Here is a 21,007-nt window from a genome sequence, read left to right on the forward strand (position 1 = left end):
ACCTAGCTCATTCTGGGTGGGGTTAGATACTCAGCCCCAATTGCTTTCTCCTCCCCATGTGATCTGATCCACATGGCCAGGGAGGTAAGAGGACTCTTAGAGCAGAAGCTAGGCAGCCTAGCCCCACCTTCTTGCCTCTTGCAGAGGTGGGAAGGTGAAGAGTGCGAGTCCTGGGCAGCTGGAATATCTACTCTGCTTGTATCTGCTGTGTGACCTGGGGCAGGTGAGTGCCCTTTGAGTATCCAGGGGCCTTCCTCCTCATAAAACCAGACCACTTGAGCATTCAGGGTGGTGCAGGCAAATCTCAGAACTGTGCCCAGGGCTCTCTCTCTCCTCTCCCTCTACTTCTTCCTCTTTCTCAGGGGTCTGCACAAGTATTTTCCCTTTTCTGGGGCAAATCCCATCACCCAGATAAAGCTGGCTTGGTGCCAGCCGCCTGCTCAGTGGAGGGGGCTTCTGGGCTACACTTCTTGAGTAGAAGCCCAGCCCCCACCCCCACCCCCCCAATATCATCCCTCCTACCTATTGTGCCCTTGCAGCAGGCTCAAGACCAAGATTGAAGACCAAGGAGCTTAAGAAACTTGGGATCGGGGGGGACAAGCTAGAGACAGGGTAAGTGTCCTTTAGACTCAGCCTAGGACTCTCAAGTCTCTTCTTATTGCTCTGGCAAGAAACAGCCTGTTTTCCCACCTGCAGAATGGAGCGAATAATCACAGCAAGGTAGAACTTTAACAAGAAGTGGGAATGACACTTAACATGTTGTGTGAGCACTCTGTATCAGGCAGAGTCTTAGTTGTACATTTGCAAAGGAGCCCCTACCATCATAGCTCATATTTGGGCTGCTGTGGGAGAGAGTAATTTGCTGTGGTATTCCAAGCGCATTTCCTGACACATCCAGGTTTCTGGTTCTGCCATATAGGCCCTTTCCTACTCTTTTACCTTGACCTTGGCACCTCCTAAGTGGTGGAACCTTTGCTGAGTACTGGGGATAATGAAAGTAATTTCCCTAATAGAGCAGGGAGACTTCTGGGAGGCATTAACATTTGAAATTGAATCTTAAGAGAAATAGCAGCTTGAGGAGAGCATTCCTGAGCATATTGCAGATGCAAGGACAAGGAAATGTGAAGAGCAACTATGGGGGATTTAATTCAGCGAGAGGTGAGGAATGAGGCAGCAGAGGGTCTAGGTCCTAAAGGCTGAGACTTTTAAGTTTCTGAAGGCAATGGTGAGCCACTGACAGTTCTAGAGAACAGACTTGATGACATCATTCTTGTCTTTTTGGTGCAGAATTTAGGAATGGAGAGCTAGTTTAGAAAGGTGGACCCCAGAAGTGCTTGAGAAGCCAGATGAGGGAAACAGGGAAGCTGAATCCAAAATCTTGGCAAGACTTGGGAAGAGGGTATGAGGCCACCTCCCCAGGAGTCTTCCAACCCCAATCGGAGACTTGCCTCTGCTGTATTCCACCATCAGGGTCTGCCATAGTCTTATTAAGGGCTCCACAGGACACAATGCTACTTACTCAACTTGCTCAGTGCTTTATTGAACCAAGACCCTTCCAGATGACTCAGCAGAGCCTTCAAGAAGCCCTGCCCATTTCCCAAGATTCAGAATCCAGAGGTGGCTGGCCTTAGTTTAGCTGCTTCCATAACATTTCCTTTTGAATATCTCCAAATCTTAAAAGTGTAAAGATTTTGTTCACACAGACAGGCACATGTATACTCCTGCTGCAGGCAGTCACACTCACTGAAATGCCTTCAGTTCAGTGGTTTGTGGACAAGGCATTGTGGGTCTATGGCCATCCATGCACCCACTATCCATCCACACTTCCATTCGTCCATCTGTCCATCCGTGACGAGACAGTAGCAAGTTCTGACGTGGGTTCAGCCCCCAGGGTTCACAGCAGTGAGGGCTAGGTTTCCAGTGGGCTCAGGATGCAGGCCTTAACCCTCACCCAGGGGCCTCCATGGATAATAACATCCCTTTCCGAGCCACAGAAGCCAGGGCCAAGTGGGTTATGAATGTTTGTATCTTTAACAACTGGACAGGGAAAACCTAAACCTTAGCCTGTAACAATCCTGAGATGGAAAAAAAGAGATCAAACATACAAATAACACTGAAACAGGAAAGAGGAAGAGCTCGTGCCTGTGCTGGAGATGTTCACATGAAGAGATGGGAAGGAGAAAGGGAGTGTGGCACACATACTTAGGAGTGTGTTAACACCTGGGACTTGGTGCTAACTCCGAGGGTAGCGGTGGCTCCTCCTAGGAGGCTGGAGCTTTCTCTCAGCCACATACATATAGACAAAGCTCTTAGGAAAAAAGAGGCTTTTCTGAATACAGCAAGACAAAGGGTTAACCCAAACAAGGAAGAAAAAGACACCAAAAAGGCTCCTGTTAGACACAAATACTTCCTTTGAGCTAGACTTAATCCAATTTCACTTAGTCAGCAGGCTGGGCTCTCCTGGAGTGAGGATGGGGGTGTCACCAGGATATGGAACATGACTGGAGTGAGACAGAGGATCAGGGCTGGTGCAGGCAGACAGGACGCCCTCACCATCTTTTCCCTCGACAGCAGACCCTCAGCTCCGGAGGCCACAGGGCAGCTGATGCCCAGGCCGCACAAAGCAAGGAAGGCGGGTGGGACAGTTGCTGGCCTTTCACTGGTCCTGCAGGCGGCTGCAGAGCTCTCGCCGGCTCCGCTCGCCAGCCCAGCTGCGTGTCTTGAGGCGGAAGGTCTTCATTTCATCCTTGAAGTCCTCATGGTTCATGGGCCGGTAGTCTTGAGGCTCACAGAAGGTCTAGGACAGGATGGGATGGGGAATCAACATGGGGAACTGGGCAACTTCAGGGAGGACCCTATCCTCCCTTATCCGAGGGCTACTGCCTGGTCAACCCCTTTCCCTGTAGCCCAAACCTCCCATGGATGCTATGGCCACCCCCACCCATGGTACCGGGTGCTGTGGGAAAAAGTCCTTGTAGCCGCCTTTGAGGATATACATCTCAGGATAGTAGAGGCTGGGGTAGTCATTGGAGGCTCTGTCTCGTTCCCTGATGAAACGGCACCTGCGACCAGTAGGGGTGTGGGGGTGAGAGCTGGTTGTGCAGTGGGATGTATCAGGGGACCTGCTCCATGCACCCACTGATCTAGGAACTACAGAAGGCTTGAGTGCAGGAATGTCAGCCACAAGAACACTTTTAGTTCAGTCTGGCTAACTGGGTTCACAAGAGGTTGGGGAGACAGAAAAAAGCAAATCAAACGGGCTCTGTGTTCAGAAGACAGTTACACAATCTCTGTCCGAGACATTTCTTCTGGGCCAGGAAAGTGGAGGCAGAAGGGAGACAAGTGAACCAAGTTCAAGAAGTAAGAGTCAGAAGGTCTGGACAAGGCTTGGTGAGGAGATGGAGAGAGGAAAGAACAATCGAACCCTGGAAGGGCCAGCATCACTGAGGACTGGGACAGGGCCTTTGGATTTTAAGGACACTGCTGGAGAGTTAGAATTAGGTTTTGTGGAGATGGTGGCAATGGACAGAGGGAAGATGGGAGGCCTGACGGAAAGGATGAGAGGAGACAGGAGGACAGTGCCATGCACAGGGAAGCAGGGATACGGTCTGCTCCAAGCTCCAAGGTGAGATAAGAGGCCCAGATCAAGGAGGGGCCAGGGCTGGGCGCACGCCTCTTGGCCACTGGATGGTTCCAGCACCCGAAAACCTAAGCAGGGAAGGTAAGGAGGAGCACTAGCTGGCTGGGCGGAGCCGGGACTCACATGCGGGGGCCCCGCTCAGATGAAAATTCACAGTGGAAAATGAGGATGATTCTCTTATCCAGGCTGCAGGGTGTGATGGGGCTCTGTAGCAGGAAGGTCTCGGCATCCCGTTCCAGAGGCAGGTTCACAGCAGTCTGCCAGAGAAGCCGGGGTCAGGCCGCAGCTGTGCGCAGCTGACCCTGCCTTGTGCGGTCCCCATCTTTCAGATGAGTGACTCCACCTCTTGAAGGGCAGATCCTACCCCATGAGAGGGTGCATCCTCTGGGCAGAGGAAGGACAGAACTGGATGAGTCTTCAGGGCCTCTCCCGTCACCCTGCCTCACCTTGATGTGCCCGCCTTCATACTCATAGGGGTATCTGCAGTCGACAATCACAAACTTCTCCACGATGTGGCTGAACTTGCCTGTCAGCAGAGCCACCACCTGCAGGAGGCCGCAGAGGTGGGTCCCAGTGGCTCAGGCTGGCAGGCAGGGGCTGACCCAGTGCTTGTAGCCTGACTCCAGGGGAGGTTAACATGCAAACAGAAGTCCCAAAGGCACCGAAAAATAGCTCATCCCTGCATACCGTTTCTGGTGAGATGTACTTGAGGTCTTGGTGCTTTCCATCCACAGTCTGTAGGAGGAAGGCCTGAAGGGAAGGGGAGAGAGACAGTGACATTGGCAAAACTAGGAACCTGAGAAAAATGAATTTTTCCTCAAGTCTGAAAGCCAAACTTGCTTGACTTTCCCTTTTTTTAATATTTATTTATTTGTTTTATTTGGCTGCATCCAATCTTAGTTGCATGGGATCTTTGATCTTCACTGCTGCATGTGGGATTTTTTGCAGCACGTGAACGCTTAGTTGTGCCATGCGGGATCTAGTTCCCTGACCAGGGATCCAACCTGGGCCCCCTGCATTGGCAGCATGGAGTCTTAGCCACTGGACCACCAGGGAAGTATCTGCTTTGATGTTCAAATTAAGCTCTGGTTCCCATAGCAACGAAGAGGTGCCTCTAGGGTCTGATCCCCAGAAAACAGCCTTCCAAGGGGAAATGAAGATGGGGAGCAGAGGATATGAACCCTCCATGCCTCCTGCCCCCATGCTTTGCCAGGCAGGCCCCAGGAGGCCCCAGGCAAGATGGAAATCTTCTCCAAGGTGGAGATACCACTGATGCCCTGGACAGATTTGAGATAGGAGATCAAAGAGAGCCAGAGAGAGGAGTCTGGGTGAGACTACAGGATAAGATGCAAAGGACAAAATGAGGGGCTTCTGGGAGAGTGGGAGTCACTGAAGCATTGGGCCACATAATAAAGGACCGAGCCTCCTGAGGGTCCCACTGCTGGTACCTTGGAGTAATCCCCGATCAGTTCTCGGTGGTCACTGTCCAGGATATTCTCAATCTCATCATGACACAGAGACTTTGAGCGGAGAATGCGGGCTTTCTGTGAGGCAAGTGGCAGCCAGGGTCAGGGGTGAGGCTGTCCCTCAGTGCCTTGTCTGGTTAGCATCCCCCTTCCTTGCACCCTGCCCCCCTCTACAAACCCAGCTGAGACGGGCTTACAGGGTGGACTTGGAGGGTGGCAGTCCAGCCTAGTCCCAGCCCAGGACAGGGGTACTCACGGGTTCCTCAGCCTCCTGCAGTTCCTCCTCTGGAGGAGTCACACTCCTTTTCCGCTTGTTCTGTACAGGCAGATCCCGGTCCTGCGGGCGCTCCAGCCTCTTGAGGATGGGCCGGATCACACCGCAGGGCATGGACGGAGAGCGGAAGAGCCGCTGGCACTTGCTGTACATGATGAGGTCCTGGCAGACGTAGCAGGTCTGGGGTCAGCATTCCTAGCCCCTGCTTTCCATCCCAGTCTCACTCAGAGGGTAGGGCTCCACCATTCCCAAGTTTTGAGGGGCCTCTCCAGGGGCTCACCTGTTCCTCTTCCTTTTCTGAGGTCTTGACCAGTGGGGCACTAATGAGGCTCTCCATGCCTGGGGGAACTACATCATTCTCCTGAGGCCAGATCAGCAAGGGTATGGTCACACTCGCAGGCACAGGTCCAACACCTAAGGCCCCAAGTCCTCCAGGGCAGTTTTCCCAGTTCTCCCAGCAAAATTCCAGGCCAGCAGCCCTTGGTGACCCTGCTCATACCACCACACAGGACAGCCCCCAGGACCAGGAAACTGCGGGGCCCCACTTGCCAGAGGGACTTGCATAGATATGAGAAGCATGGCAATACAGGAAGACCAGGCTTCCCTTTGCCCTGCCCATCCACCCTCCACTGCAGCACCAGCCACTTCCTCTTCTCTGATTGGCCAGAGGTCAGGCTGTGACTCAGTTACTTCCAGTTCTTCTTCTGACATTGAAATGAGGTCATAGTCTTGCTGTAGGAGCTCAGAGCTTACCTCTTTCAGGAGATCTCAGGAAGGGAGAGGTAGGGGGCCTGACAAGGCAAGGCTGTTTACCTTTAAGTCCGTCTCCAGGATATCCACGAATCCATCGTCTTCCTCAACAGCCCCTGTGGAGGGGGTCACGGAGAACTGGCATCGGGCCAGGGGGATCAGTTCCTCAACTTCCATCTTCCGCTCAGGGGTGAGACACTGCATGGGTGACAAACAGAGGAGATTTAACATGGGGCCCGAGACAAGTCTCCACCCTAACCTTCTGAGAAATAAGGTTCCCACTGCCTCAGGGCTCAGGATCACCCCCAAGTTTCCCGGGGCTGCCTTCACAGGCACCTGCCCTGTGCGCATGCCTGCCCTGCAGGGGTCAGCTCTCCTGGTATACCATCAGGTCGGGAGCTGAGCTTGGCCTCTGGGCAAAGGCTTCTCTGCGGCTGGCCCACTCCCCAAGAGCACAGGAGTGGCTGGGATGTGTGGGTTTCCCTGGCATCTTGAAGACAAATCCATCCTGTGGGCAATACAGGGGGATGCATGATCAAATGCCAGAAAACCACTCCAGTAAGCCCCCCTCTCTCCCTGAAGTGCTTCGACTCTGGCCTTCTGGAAACATACATTCTCTTTGTCTTCCCCAGAGCCGTGGGCAGCTTGGTCACACGCCTCAGTCTTCCTCCAGGTGCCAGACGCTTGGGAGTTGGTGATGTTCCGTAGCACAGGACTGTGGCCCAGAAGCCTCCCCTAGAGAGCCAGGAGGGCAGTAGGTAAAGAAGGCTCCATTCCCCTAGTGCCAGCCCAGGCCCTACCTTCTCCCATCTCTGCTCCAACTCCCCCAGATCCCCTGTCCACCTCCAAAGCCCCATCTCCCATAGCCAGACAAGGACACCCAACTGCTTCAAGTCGACCTTCCAGAATCAATCCAGGTCCCTCCTGCCCTCTACAATCCTGGCCAGTAGGCCCAAGTCTCTCAATGGGCCTCAGAGGATACTCACCGGCAAGGACTGGAAACGTCGGATGGCAAACTGCTCACTGCAGAAGGAAAGAGGGACACCTCAGGGCTGGAGAGTCAGGCTGTGCCGGAGAACATGTAGTGTGCCCCTCCACCACAGAGCCCTGTACATCCTGGGGCCTATTCCACCCACACGGGGCAGGGAGCCTGCATAACGAAGGCCAGAGCACTTACTTTTGAATAACTCGGCTGGCTGCCTGGATGGCCTGTTCAAACCTAGGACAGAGAAGGGTCCCATTCAACCTAGGTCTCCTCACAGCCCATTGCCTATCCCCAGCCTTGGGTCCTCAGTCCACAAGACCCAGGGGAGCCAGAGCTCAGGCCAGGGGAAAGAGGAGGTAGGAAGAATGCAGCACCTATCATGGGCCCAGGTATAGGGGAAGAGGGAGATAAGACGCAGCCTGGGATTTTAAAAGCTGCCCTGAATGGAAGAAGCCTGAAGAATGGCAGTGACAGAGACAGCTGGGGTAGGTCTTGGGGTAGCTGAGGAGTTACCAAGGCAACGGTCTCACCAGCCTGCCCACAGGCCTTCCACCTGTATGCAAATCACCTCAGCAGGGCCATATGGCTGCCAGGAAAGGCATCCATCCATCCCATGACAGGCCTTGTCCTGAACATGTGGGTGTCTGCAGGGCCTGGATACCAGCAAGGCAGGGCTTCCCTCCCCTTGTGTGGGATAGTCCTGGCTCCTCCAGGACAGGGAGCTGGTTCAGTGTGCCCTTGGATCAGCCCCGGTCTGCCATGTCAGACCCCCTAGTGACAAATGTCCAAGGTCATAACCTCTCCTCCCTCCTGTGGAATTTTAGAACCCAGCCTCTGTTCTACCCCCTCCTCCTGCCTTAGAAGAGACCAGCAGGCAAAGAATTCCAACAGATGTTCCTTCTGAGCCTAGCTATGTTACCAGGGACCACCTGCCAGGCAGGGCTTTTGTGTGTCTCTGTGTACACACACACACACCTCTTTCTGTGTAACTGTTAAGGCAGGTGCAGTGTTGGTGGTGGGAAACTGAGGGCTAAAGTGTCAGGAGGATAGGCGCCCCCCTCACCCAGATGGGGCAGGGTGGCTGTATGCAGCCAACCTGGCACCAGGATGACCAATTTAATTGGCTTGGTTTTCAGTCTGCACCTGGGCCCTAGGGGTAAAGCAGGTTCAGCTCTGTGTTATCATCAAAACCCAACCTGCAGTCCCCACACCACCACCCAATGCTCTCCCCATTTCCTGTTTATGAACAAACCTGCAGCCCAGCCCAGTCTGACCAAAGGCAGTGGGAGGAAAGACAGCCACCGCCCTAAACCCAAATCCACAGTCCCTCAGCGCAGGCCGGGGATGCCCGTTGTTCCCAGTAACACCTGCTCTCCCTGCTGGGGCCTGAACAGCTGGATGGGAACAGCTGTGCTCTGGAAGGTACTACTCCTGCCCCACAACCAAGAAGCAGAGAACTGTGTTGAGCAGAGCCCCCCAACTTCTCCACTCTCCTTCACAAAGGGCCTGGTCCAAGGGTTGGCCAGCGGGTGAAATGTCACTGAAACCAGTGGTTACTGATAGGAGGGCCAAGGGCCAAACCAGCTTGCAGCAACTGTTTTGTTTGGCCTAGAGTAAATTAAAAATTTTGAATTAGTTGGACCATATTTTAAAATTGTGATAATTCACAGGAAAGAAAAATATGTGCATAGGCAGAAAGGGCACATACAGTCCTGTATTCCCACAAGAGGCTCCCTGTGGCTACTGTTCCTTCCACCCTGTTCCTGAACCCATTCTAAGCTGCTCCCATGATAGTAGACCCTTCCCTGAGACAAGCAGAATGCCAGGACATGGAAAGGTCAATTAGTGCCCCTACACAAGGGTTTAGGGAGGTCTGATTGCTCTCCCAAGCTCCCCTAGTGAGTTTAGGGTGGAACTAAGATTTCCAAGGGCAGGTTCCCCTCCTTGACCGTGTGGTCCCTCTTCTCTACTCACGTCTGCTCTGCCATGTTGGGGTCCATAGGGCTGGGAGAGTCCATGCACAGACCTGAGAGACAGAGTGCCTTGGTTTGAAAGTGGTGGCATTTCCTGCACGCTTTTCCCTACCATGTCCCAACCCTATTCAGAGAAGGGGGGAAAACCCATTTTTATCTTAGGTCTTGATACATTAAAAACTGAAACAAAATCCACCCATAGACCCCAAGGGCTGACACATGGCCAAGTTACACAGGGCTCCATTCCCTATTTACTATTCTCGCTGGAATTGCCTATTACTATGGAAACTTTAAAGCCTAAAGTTTAGGCTTTAAACCAAAATTCTGCTAAGCATTTTTCTTGAACTGATTTAAAATAATTTGTTCTAGAAGAGATTACAGCTTTTAATGAAAGTTAAAGCCGAAGGCAAGTGAATGTTATAAAATGACAGACTTTCAGCCTAATTGCCTCCCAGGTGGGGCTGTGGTTTAGGACTTCAGTGCCTAGTTTTAAATAGTAAGATCTCATCTCCCTTGGAGGACCCCACCCAGCACCCATCACTCAGCCAGTCTATGCTGGCTGTGGCATGCCCCACCAGAAGTGGGCAGGGGGAGGCTGCTGGGGTCCCATCAGGTTGTGGTGAGTATGTTAGTCTGACAGCAGGGAAGTGGGGAGGCTCGGGTAGCCCCCCAAACTCCCCTGGCACCCCTGGGCCTCACCTGCATCAGAAGATTCAGAGGACTCAGACGACAGGGAGGATTCAGACGCCCGACGGGACAGGGATAGGCATGTGAGCAGGCTGCCTACCTGACTCTTTGGGGTCTCGCTGGGAAGGGAGCAGGGACCCAGGGAAGGAGAAAGGTAAATGTAGGGCTCAAAGGCTGGCTGGCCCATGTTCCCACCAACACCGCCGCCCACCCTCCCCAACCTCTGAAGGACCCTTCCAGTCACTGCACTGTCTCAGGGAGGTGATGGCATCAAGGATCTACCCTCTTCTCAGGCCTTCTACAGAGGCCCTAATGTCTTCTCTTTGTTGATTGATTAAAGGTTCTCCTGGGTGCAGGGAAGGTGAACCCAGAGCAAGAGCAAGGAGGTGGGCTGGGACCATCCTGAAGAATGGTGGGGCAGCAGACAGCCCTAGAGGGCCATCCCCTAAACTCTAAAGGTCCCTACCCACCCACAAGCCTTTCTGGAGGAATGGCCAAGCCTTTGGCCTTTATTGCTTCAAGGACAACACAGCCTGGAGCTGCAAACTTGCTCAGGGAACAGGACCAGTGTTTAACCCCTTTACCCCAGGAAAGAACTGAGGGTGGAGGGAACAGGACCACCCTCAAATTCCCCCTCCAGGCTCAGGATCCCCTGCCTGGGGCAAAATGGTGGAGATTTGAGCCAAGATTAGGGAGGCAGCATGGTGGAGGTGGGGAAGAGGGTCTCCAGAGAATTGTGGCAGCCAAGAACAAGTCACCTGGAGGGTGTGAGCAGCACAGCTCGGTCCTGAGCCTTGAAGCAGGCTGTGTCTGGGATGCCTCTCCGTTTGGCACCCATGCCGGGTTCCAGAGAGGCGTGGGACCAAAACCTAGTACGGGCCTCCCACCCCACACCGAGCATCCCTGGGGCCCCCTACCTGCCGAGCCCAGCGAGGTGGTGCATAGTCTGGGTGAGGTTGGTGACCGGCGAGGAAGCGGCCGCGCGCTCCGGAGACCCCAGGAGGCCATGAGCCCCCAGCCGGAGGCCCGGGAGGTGGCCAGGACGCTGGGCGCCACCGCGCATGCCGGCCGGACTGAGAGCCGAGCCTGCCACGGACTCCGACTGGGGCAGCTCCATCGCGGTGGGCGGGCGGGCCTGGCGTAGGGCGACCAACAGACGCCGGGCACAGCTGGCCTGGACGAGGTAGGGAGCCGGCCCGGGGTGGAAGGGAAGGGAGGGAGGAAGAGCAAAGGGGCAGGAGCGAGAGAGAGGGAAGTGGGGAGGGTGGGGAAGGGAGGAGGGACACGGGGACAGGCCACCAGCCCAGGAAGCCTCTAGCAGAGGCTGCCACCTCCACCTTCTTATATATTCGAAAAATAACAGCGGCCGCGCCGCCGGACGCCACCAATGGGGGCGCAGTAAAGAAAAGAGGCGGGACAGAGGGCGGGGCTACTGTGTTGGAAGGCGCGGAGGCTGGACCAGCCCGGCCTCACCCAGCTCCAGGCTTTGAGTCGGGTGGAGGAATCAAGGAATTAACCCTGGCACTCCCTCCCAGCCAGGGCTCAAGGAGCCGGGCTTCTCAAATTCCGATTCTCAGTATGTGGTTTGGAGCTACCCACCCCTCCAGCGAAGAGGGCCTCAGGAGATGCAACAACTCCCTAGAGTAGCCTCAGAGGGACCCCACCGTTTAACATCACTTACAAGTACCGGCTGGCATCATGATAGCCTCCATTCCAGGAATCTGCGGAATATAGCTGTGCAGTGCGGTGTGTGTTCGCCTTTCCACTTTACCGACAGAGACGATGAGGCGTAGAGAAGTTCATTAACTCGTTCAAGGTCACATGATTGTGCAGATGGTAGAGTTCAGATTCACCCTAGATACATATACTCTCCCAGCTTCCCTGACCCCGCGACTGGCAGCTCCTGGGGCGGCCCCAAGGGTAATTCCCACGGGGAGCCCCCAGTGCTGGAGGTGGACCCGCGGTGGGGGCCGACACATAACTAGCCAGTGTTTCCGGGGGTCCCCGGTTAGATGTGATCCCAAGCCGCCCAGTTTTTGCCGGCAGCTCCAGAGGAGGCTCTAATGATTGGTCTAGTCGTGAGTTTTGGCAGTGAGGACAAAGGAGGGTGTCAGCAATCTCCGAACCCAGTTATGGAATGCCTATTGATGGTTTGGCTAATTTGGTGCCAATGTTTAATTGGTGTTTCTTTGATCAGAGAGGCTGAATTTGTCACTGGTTTTAACTGAGCATCTTCTAATTATCTGATTACCTGCTAGTGAGTTCACTGTCCTTGACTGTGGTGGGAAGGCTGCATTCAAAAACTAGTGGGGAGTAAGCTGTTTTTGCACCCCATCTCTCCAGGGAAGAAGTGGCTTCCAGCTTATCAAGTCACAGCTCAAGAATGCTGGCACTGCAGACTTGAGCCCCTTCCCATACAGCTTCAATCCTTCAGGCCAAGGAGCAGTAGCAGGGGTGGGAGGGGGGTGGCAGAAAGGAGAGCCTGGCATTGGGGGCTGGGGGAGGCCAGGAGAAACATGGAAGAAGGGAATGAGAAGGCCCCAGTCCCATCTGAGAGGGATGAGGAGGGTGGGGATGTGACAAAAGTAGATCATGAACCCCAGACAAATCTTCAGGACCCTTCCCCAGTCACTATAGTGAATGTGTTGCATATTCTTCCAGAGTTTAGTCTAAACAGTCCTAGGCAATAGAAACAAAATGGGAGACACGTAGGTAATTTAAAATTTTCTAGTAGGCAAATTTTTAAAAGTAACAAGAAACAGATGAAACTTTAATATTTTATTTAACCTAATATATTGTTTTTAATTTCAGCTTGAGAACTTTTAATGTTTTTATTTATTTATTTGATTATGCAAGCTCTCAATTGGAGCATGTGGGATCTTGGATCTTTGCTGTGGCATGGAGGATCTTCAGCCATGGCATGTAGGATCCAGGTCCCCAACCAGGGACCAAACCTATCACCCCTACACATTGGGAGTGTGGAGTCCCAGCCACAGGGACCACCAGTCAGTCAGTTCAGTCGCTCAGCCATGTCCAACTCTTTGTGACCCCATGGACTGCAGCAAGCCAGGCTTCCCTGTCCATCACCATCTCCCAGAGCCTGCTCAAACTCATGTCCATTGAGTCAGTGATGCCTTCCAACCATCTCATCCTCTGTCATTGCCTTCTCTGCCTGCCTTCCATCTTTCCCAATATCAGGGTCTTTTCCAATGAGTCAGTTCTTCTCATGAGGTAGCCAAAGTATTGGAGCTTCCACTTCAGCATCAGTTCTTCCAATAAATATTCAGGGTTGATTTCCTTTAGGATTGACTGGTTTGATCTCCTTGCAGTCCAAGGGACTTTTAAGAGTGTTCTCCAACACCACAGTTCAAAGGCATCAGTTCTTTGCACTCAGCTTTTGTTATGGTCCAACTCTCACATCCATGCATGACTACTGGAAAAACCATAGTTTTGACTAGATGGACCTTTGTCCACAAAGTAATGTCTCTGCTTTTTAATAGGCTTTCAAGGTTTGTCATAGCTTTTCTTCCAAGGACCAAGCGTCTTTTAATTTCATGGCTGCAGTCACCATCTGCAGTGATTTTGGAGCCCACGAAAATAAAGTCTGTCACTGTTTCCATTGTTACTCCATTTATTTGCCATGAAGTGATGGGACTGGATGCCATGATCTTTGTTTTTTGAATGTTGAGTATTAAGCCAGCTTTTTCACTCTCCTCTTTCATTTTCATCAAGAGGCTCTTTACTTACTCTTCACTTTCTGCCATAAGGGTGGTGTCATTTGTGTATCTGAGGTTACTGATATTTTTCCTAGCAATCTTGATTCCAGCTTGTGCTTCATCCAGTCTGGCATTTCACATGATGTACTCTGCATATGTTATATAAGCAGGGTGACAATATACAGCCTTGACATACTCCTTTCCAGTTTGGAACCAGTCCATTGTTCCATGTCCAGTTCTAACTGTTGCTTCTTGACCTGCATACAGATTTCTCAGGAGGCAGGTAAGGTGGTCTGGTATTGCCATCTCTTTCAGAATTTTCCATAGTTTGTTGTGATCCACACAGTCAAAGGCTTTGGCATAGTCAATAAAGCAGAAGTATATGTTTTTCTGGAACTCTCTTGCTTTATCTATGATCCCACAGAAGTTGGCAATTTGATCGCTGGTTCCTCTGCCTTCTCTAAATCTAGCTTGAATATTTGAAGTTTTCAGTTCATGTACTGTTGAAGCCTCTCTTGGATAATTTTGAGCATTACTTTGCTAGCGACCACCAGGGAAGTCCCTAATGTAATGGATTTTTAAAGTTATCACTTCAACATGTTATCAATATAAAAGTTGTTAATGAAATGTTTTACATACTTTTTGTTCTGATACTAAGCCTTCAAAGTCCAATGTGCATCTTACATGCACAGCACATCTCAGTTTGGAACTGCCATATTTCAAGTGCTCAGTAGCCTCAATGGGCTACTCTAGTGAAAAGTGTGTATCTATATATTCAATTGTATGACCATATTTTTATAAATCTACAAACAGTATAAAAAACAATGTTTTATACCTTGCTTTCTTTTATTTGAAGATATATTTACTCAATTCCCTAATGCTGTACATTTATTAGCTTTTAAATGATGCAACAGATATGCACAGAATGAATTCCTAAAGAGAAACTGCTGGACAGAATGGTTTTATTGAAATCTTCTTTTCCTTTTCCTAAATCTCATTTTCTGAAGCTGACTGAGTTTTTGAAGAACAGGTAGCAGATCATTTACCTCTCCCCTGCCTCCCAGTACCTCAAATAGGCCCGAGCCCGAGGTTGGTCTCTCTAACCCCAATATCCTAATTCTAGACATTTCTCTCAAGATGATAAAGGTACATACAGATGTATGTTTATAATATTGAATAACAATGAAAAATGAAGAGCAAGCTGAGTGTCCTTCAATAGGGGCCTAGGGCAATGAGGGTGGTTCCCCTACACTGTGCAATACCTGAAGAATCTAAAGAGAGCAGGCATTGGGAGGCTAGGGATGCTTGACACCTGGCAGGCCCAGTAATTCTTGTTCAGTCACTCAGTCGTGTCTGACTCGGTGACCCCATGGACTGCAGCATGCTAGGCTTCCCTGTCCTTCACCATTTCCTGGAGCTCACTGGAATTCACATCCATGGAGTCGGTGATGCCATCCAACCATCTCATCCTCTGTCATCCCCTTCTCCTCCTGCCCTCAATCTTTCCCAGCATCAGGGTGTTTTCCAATATGTCAGCTCTTTGTATCAGGAAGTCAAAGTATTGGAGCTTCAGCTTCAGCATCAGTCCTTCCAATGAACACCCAGGACTGATTTCCTTTAGGATTGACTGGTTTGATCTCCTTGCAGTCCAAGGGACTCTCAAGAGTGTTCTCCAACACCACCATTCCAAAGCATCAATTCTTCGGTGCTTAGCTTTCTTTATAGTCCAACTCTCACATCCATACATGACTACTGGAAAAACCATAGCTTTGACTAGACGGACCTTTGTCTGCAAAATTATGTCTCTGCTTTTTAATATGCTGTCTAGGTTTGTCATAGCTTTTCTTCCAAGGAGCAAGCGTCTTTTAATTTCAAGGCTGTAGTCACCATCCACAATGATTTTGGAGCCCAAGAAAATAAAGTCTGTCACTGTTTCCATTGTTACCCCATCCATTTGCCATGAAGTGATGGGATGAGATGCCATGATCTTTTAATTTTCTTTGAATGTTGAGTGTCAAGCCAGCTTTTTCACTCTCCTCTTTCACCTTCATCAGGAGGCTTTTCAGTTCTTCTTTGCTTTCTGCCATATGGGTTGTATCATCTGCATAGCTGAGCTTATTGATATTTCTCCCAGAAATCTTGATTGCAGCCTGTGCTTCATCCAGCCCAGGATTTCACATGATGTACTCTACATATAAGTTAAATAAGCAGGGTGACAATATACAGCTGTGATGTACTCCTTTCTCAATTTGGAACCAGTCTGTTGTTCCATGTCCAGTTCTGTTGTTTCTTGACCTGCATACAGGTTTCTTAGGAGGAAGGTAAGGTGGTCTGGTATTCCCATCTCTTTAAGAATTTTCCACTGATTATGGAATGATTACCCATTGGGCTTTTGGAAAATGGTCTCTTACAGAAAGCGTTCCTAGACTAAAAGAATTTTGAATCTCATTGATGTGCATATTTATTGATATGAGAAAATATTTATAATATGAGCTAAAATATTGTGCCAAGTGTGGTCCCATTAAAAACAATGTGCACAGATAAGTATCCTACAAGGGTGTTCTCTGAGCAGTGGAATGAATGGTAATTAAGTGGTTTATCCTAAAATTTTTCTGTATTTTAAAATATCTTCCAAAGAACAGGTATAATTTTTAGATTAATTAAAAGAACATGGTAGTACAGTGGATTAGAATCTTCTGGCCAACACAGGGAACATGGGTTCTATCCCTGGTCCCAGAAGATTCCACGTGCCATGGAGCAACTAAGCCCACACAACACAACTACTGAGGCCCTGTGCCCTAGAGCCCACACTCGGCAACTGCTGAAGCGCATGCTCTGCAACAAGAGACGCCACCACAATTGGAAGCCCGTGCACTGCAATGAAGAGTAGACACCACGTGCTGCAACTAGAGAAATCCCACAGGCAGCAACCAAAAATAAATAAAATAAATTTTAAAAAATCAAGAAGTACTTAAAAAAGAAGTACTAGGATGTCTCTAGTGGCCCAGTGGTTAAGAATCTGCCTTCCAATGCAGGGGACCAGAGTCCAATCTCCGCTCAGGGAATGAAGATTCCACATGCAGCAACACTTCTACTGAGCTCACAGACCTCAACTACAGAAGTGCACATGCCTCAATGAAGAGCCCAACTTGCACACCACAATGAAGACCGAGTGCAGCCAAAAAAGAATGGAAAAGAACATGATCTCCATCTGGCCATTCCTCAAATGATTAAACATAAAGTTATCATGAGAAAAGGAGAAAAGGAAAGATATACCCATCTGAATGCAGAGTTCCAAAGAATAGCAAGGAGAGATAAGAAAGCCTTCCTCAGCGATCAATGCAAAGAAATAGATGAAAACAATAGAATGGGAAAGACTAGAGATCTCTTTAAGAAAATTAGAGATACCAAGGGAACATTTCATGCAAAGATGGGCTCGATAAAGGACAGAAATGGTAGGGACCTAACAGAAGCAGAAGATATTAAGAAGAGATGGCAAGAATAATGTACAAAAAAAGATCTTCACGACCCAGATAATCACAATGGTGTGATCACTCACCTAGAGCCAGACATCCTGGAATGTGAAGTCAAGTGGCCCTTAGGAAGCATCACTATTATCAAAGCTAGTGGAGGTGAAGGAATTCTAGTTGAGCTATTTCAAATCCTGAAAGATGATGCTGTGAAAGTGCTGCACTCACTATGCCAGCAAATTTGGAAAACTCAGCAGTGGCCACAGGACTGGAAAAGGTCAGTTTTCATTCCAATCCCAAAGAAAGGTACTGCCAAAGAATGCTCAAACTACCACACAATTGTACTCATCTCACACACTAGTATGGAGAAGGCAATGGCAACCCACTCCAGTACTCTTGCCTGGAAAATCTCATGGATGGAGGAGCCTGGTAGGCTGCAGCCCATGGGTTCGCGAAGAGTTGGACACGACTGAGCGACTTCACTTTCACGCATTGGAGAAGGAGATGGCAACCCACTCCAGTGTTCTTGCCTGGAGAATCCCAGGGGCGGTGGAGCCTGGTGGGCTGCCGTCTATGGGGTTGCACAGAGTTGGACACGACTGAAGCGACTTAGCAACAGCGGCAGCACACACTAGTAAAGTAATGCTTAAAATTCTCCAAACCAGGCTTCAGCAATACGTGAACCGTGAACTTCCAGATGTTCAATCTGGTTTTAGAAAAGGCGGAACCAGAGATCAAATTGCCAACACTGGTTGGATCATCAAAAAAGCAAGAGAGTGTCAGAAAAACATCTATTTTTGCTTTATTGACTATGCCAAAGCCTTTGACTGTGTGGATCGCAATAAACTGTAGGAAATTCTGAAAGAGATGGCAATATCAGACCACCTGACCTGCCTCTTGAGAAATCTGTATGCAGGTCAGGAAGCAACAGTTAGAACTGGACATGGAACAACAGACTGGTTCCAAATAGGAAAAGGAGTACGTCAAGGCTGTATATTGTCACCCTGCTTATTTAACTTATATGCAGAGTACATCATGAGAAACGCTGGGCTGGAGGAAGCACAAGCTGAAATCAAGATTGCTGGGAGAAATATCAATAACCTCAGATATGCAGATGACACCACCCTTATGGCAGAAAGGGAAGAAGAACTAAAAAGCCTCTTGATGAAAGTGAAAGAGGAGAGTGAAAAAGTTGGCTTAAAGCTCAACATTCAGAAAACGAAGATCATGGCATCCAGTCCCATCACTTCATGGCAAATAGATGGGGAAACGGTGGAAACAGTGTCAGACTTTATTTTTCTGGGCTCCAAAATCACTGCAGATGGTGATTGCAGCCATGAAATTAAAAGACGCTTACTCCTTGGAAGGAAAGTTATGACCAACCTAGACAGCATATTGAAAAGCAGAGACATTACTTTGCCAACAAAGGTCCGTCTAGTCAAGGCTATGGTTTTTCCAGCAGTCATGTATGGATGTGAGAGTTGGACTATAAAGAAAGCTGAGCACCAAAGAATTGATGCTTTTGAACTGTGGTGTTGGAGAAGACTCTTGTGAGTCCCTTGGACTGCAAGGAGATCCAACCAGTCCATCCTAAAGGAAATCAGTCCTGGGTGTTCATTGGAAGGACTGATGATGAAGCTGAAACTCCAATACTTTGGCCACCTGATGCAAAGAGCTGACATATTGGAAAAGACCCTGATGCTGGGAAAGATTGAGGGCAGGAGGAGAAGGGGATGACAGAAGATGAGATGGTTGGATGGCATCAGTGCTTCAATGGACATGAGTTTGAGTGAACTCTGGGAGTTAGTGATGGACAGGGAGGCCTGGTGTGCTGCGGTTCATGGGGTTGCAATGAGTCGGACATGACTGAGCGGCTGAACTGAACTACCATGAGACCCAGCAATACCATTCATATACCCAAGAGAGATGAAAACATATATCCTTGCAAATAAGTGTTTATAGCAGTTATTTATGATTGCCAAAAGGTAGAAACAACACAAATGCCCATCAAGCTGACATTTTGATAGGCAAAATGTCATAAATCTCTACAACAGAATATTATTCAGCCATAAGAAAATAATGAAGTCCGAATAGATGCTACATAATGGATGAATCTTGAAACATGAAACTAAGTGAAAGAAGCCAGTCATAAAAGACACAAATTATATGATTCTATTCATATGAAAGGTTCAGAACAGGGAAACCTATAGATGGAAGTAAATGAGTGGTTGTTTAGGGCTGGGCAAAGGACAGGGAGTAGATCGGGAGATGATAGCTAAAGAGTATGAGATTGCTTTATAAAGTGACGAAACTGTGCCATCTTTCCAATTTTCCACCTTAGGGAAGTCCACAGTCCACCTTCCTTTCTTTTGGCCCAGGCTGTTCAAAGTTGCCCACCAGGCCTATACCCATTCCTCTTAGCTCATCACTATTCTTTGTGCCTCTCAGCAAACTTTTCATTTTCATTTTCAAGAGCCTGTAGTATTAGCTATTGAAGAAAACTTGGAAAATTCAGCAAAGTAGAAAATAAAAAAAAAAGCTCAGCCACAGTGATTTCACCCAAACATCCATTGATTATAAGCCAGGATGGGTGAGGGGTAGGAGACCACCAGTGCACATGGATGAACCCTCCAGAACGTCGACTTGGTTTCCTGAGGATTTGTGGGAAGGAGTGCTGGTGGCGCTAGTGGTAAAGAAACCACCTGCCAATGCAGGAGACATAAGAGATGCAGGTTCGATCCCTGGGTCGGGAAGATCCCTGCTATCCACTCCAGTATTCTTGCCTGGAGAATCCTATGGACAGAGGAACCTGGCGAGCTATAGTCCATGGGTTTGCAAAGAGTCGGACATGCCTGAAGCAACTGCGCCCGCACATCCTCAGCTAGGTGTATCTACATTTACTTCTGCATAGGGACCACAAACCCATTATAGGCCAAGCACTGATCCGGCTCTTATGAGAAAAAGTCTCCCAAGTTTTCTTCTGGACCTTGCGATTAGAAGGATATTTTTTATGTCTTGAGATGGGAGGAGGGGGGCAGGGAGAGAAACCCTCTCTAAGTAAGACATAAAATCCAGAAGCAATAAAGGAAAAAACTAACAGACCTGCCTATTTAAAAAGACTTTTTTAAATTCTCATATCTGAGATTCCTTATTTGTTGCTCAGTGTCTCAGTTGTGAGATTTCTTAGGCTAAGTTAAAGGACAGCGGCAGATTGGGAAAGTATGTTCAATATACGAAAAGATTTTATGTTCAGAGCATATGAAGAGTTCCCAAAAGTCAACAAAATGACAAATACAAGAGAAACAAAGGCAAAAGATATGACTAGAAAATTCTCAGGCTTCAGATGGCCAATACACATATGAAAAGAGAAACGCACACTAAAACAGTGAGTTATACTTTTCTTCTCTTAACTTCCAGAACAGCATACAAGAGTGAATTTCCTCGTACTGCTTTATCTGTTCCTCCCAAATTTCTTGTTAGCCTTTCTTGAGCCTTTAACCTTGGAGAACTCAGGGCACTGTCTTTGGTCCTCCTTTCTGTTTTGTCTACAGCCATTTCCTTAAAACTCCAGATCCTCAGCCTGTCCCTCTGGGTCACAGCCTTCCTCTCTGCCTACTCCTCAGGCTACTTTAAGATTAAAAAAAAAAAAAAAAAAAAACCCACTACAATTCATTGTTTTAAGAACTTGTCATTTTTTTATGCATTTGGTGGAGGAAGAGGTTTCAGGGATTTGTATGTATGTATATATGTATGTATGCTTATGTACATATATGACATTATTTCTATAGGTGCAAACACATACATTTATGGCTAAATGCATGGAACAGCACAGAAAGTGACCCCCTGAGATGTTATCAGTGTTTATATATGGATTGTAGGATTATCATCAAACAGATTTAAAACTATAGTGTTGCTTATAAAAATAACCTAAATGTGTAACAAGAGGCTTCACTGATTAGTATTCAACCATAGTTGGGACAATATACAACCATTAAAAAGTTTGCAGTACTTTATCAGTAAGGCAAAATTCTCATCACTTGATGCCA

The 21,007-nt window shown here is 48.9% G+C and overlaps 1 protein-coding gene across 4 annotated transcripts; it reads right to left on the reverse strand.

Annotated features, from left to right (window-relative positions):
* Nucleotides 1-1,512: 1,512 nt before the first annotated feature.
* On the reverse strand, nt 1,513-11,109 carry CDC25B (cell division cycle 25B). Of its 4 annotated transcripts, XM_055544300.1 has the most exons (16): nt 10,693-11,105; nt 9,788-9,894; nt 9,090-9,141; nt 7,308-7,349; nt 7,117-7,153; nt 6,743-6,865; nt 6,516-6,638; nt 6,194-6,328; nt 5,661-5,741; nt 5,363-5,542; nt 5,089-5,184; nt 4,328-4,390; nt 4,087-4,185; nt 3,764-3,897; nt 2,951-3,062; nt 1,513-2,797 (listed from the first exon to the last, which is right to left on the reverse strand). In XM_055544300.1, exons 1-16 carry the CDS (start codon nt 10,890-10,892, stop codon nt 2,657-2,659), a joined length of 1,725 nt encoding a protein of 574 aa, XP_055400275.1. In that variant the 5' UTR covers nt 10,893-11,105; the 3' UTR covers nt 1,513-2,656. The 4 variants fall into 4 exon arrangements, with proteins under 4 accessions (XP_055400275.1, XP_055400276.1, XP_055400277.1 ...); XM_055544301.1 differs by lacking the exon at nt 4,087-4,185 and having other exon boundaries at nt 10,693-11,109; XM_055544302.1 differs by lacking the exon at nt 6,516-6,638 and having other exon boundaries at nt 10,693-11,106.
* Between the last annotated feature and the right edge of the window lie 9,898 nt (nt 11,110-21,007).

Source organism: Bubalus kerabau, chromosome 13 (genome assembly GCF_029407905.1).
Source record: "Bubalus kerabau isolate K-KA32 ecotype Philippines breed swamp buffalo chromosome 13, PCC_UOA_SB_1v2, whole genome shotgun sequence".
NCBI classification, from domain to species: domain Eukaryota; kingdom Metazoa; phylum Chordata; class Mammalia; order Artiodactyla; family Bovidae; genus Bubalus; species Bubalus kerabau.

Excerpts from the sequence above, each read along its gene's own strand:
- CDC25B (XM_055544300.1), bottom strand. The coding sequence starts at position 10,892 with ATGGAGCTGCCCCAGTCGGAGTCCGTGGCAGGCTCGGCTCTCAGTCCG. Across the intron at positions 6,639-6,742 it reads CTGGGGAAGACAAAGAGAAT|GATGGATTTGTCTTCAAGAT; the intron begins GTATGTTTCCAG and ends TATTGCCCACAG. Across the intron at positions 5,742-6,193 it reads TCCTGGAGACGGACTTAAAG|GAGAATGATGTAGTTCCCCC; the intron begins GTAAACAGCCTT and ends ATCTGGCCTCAG.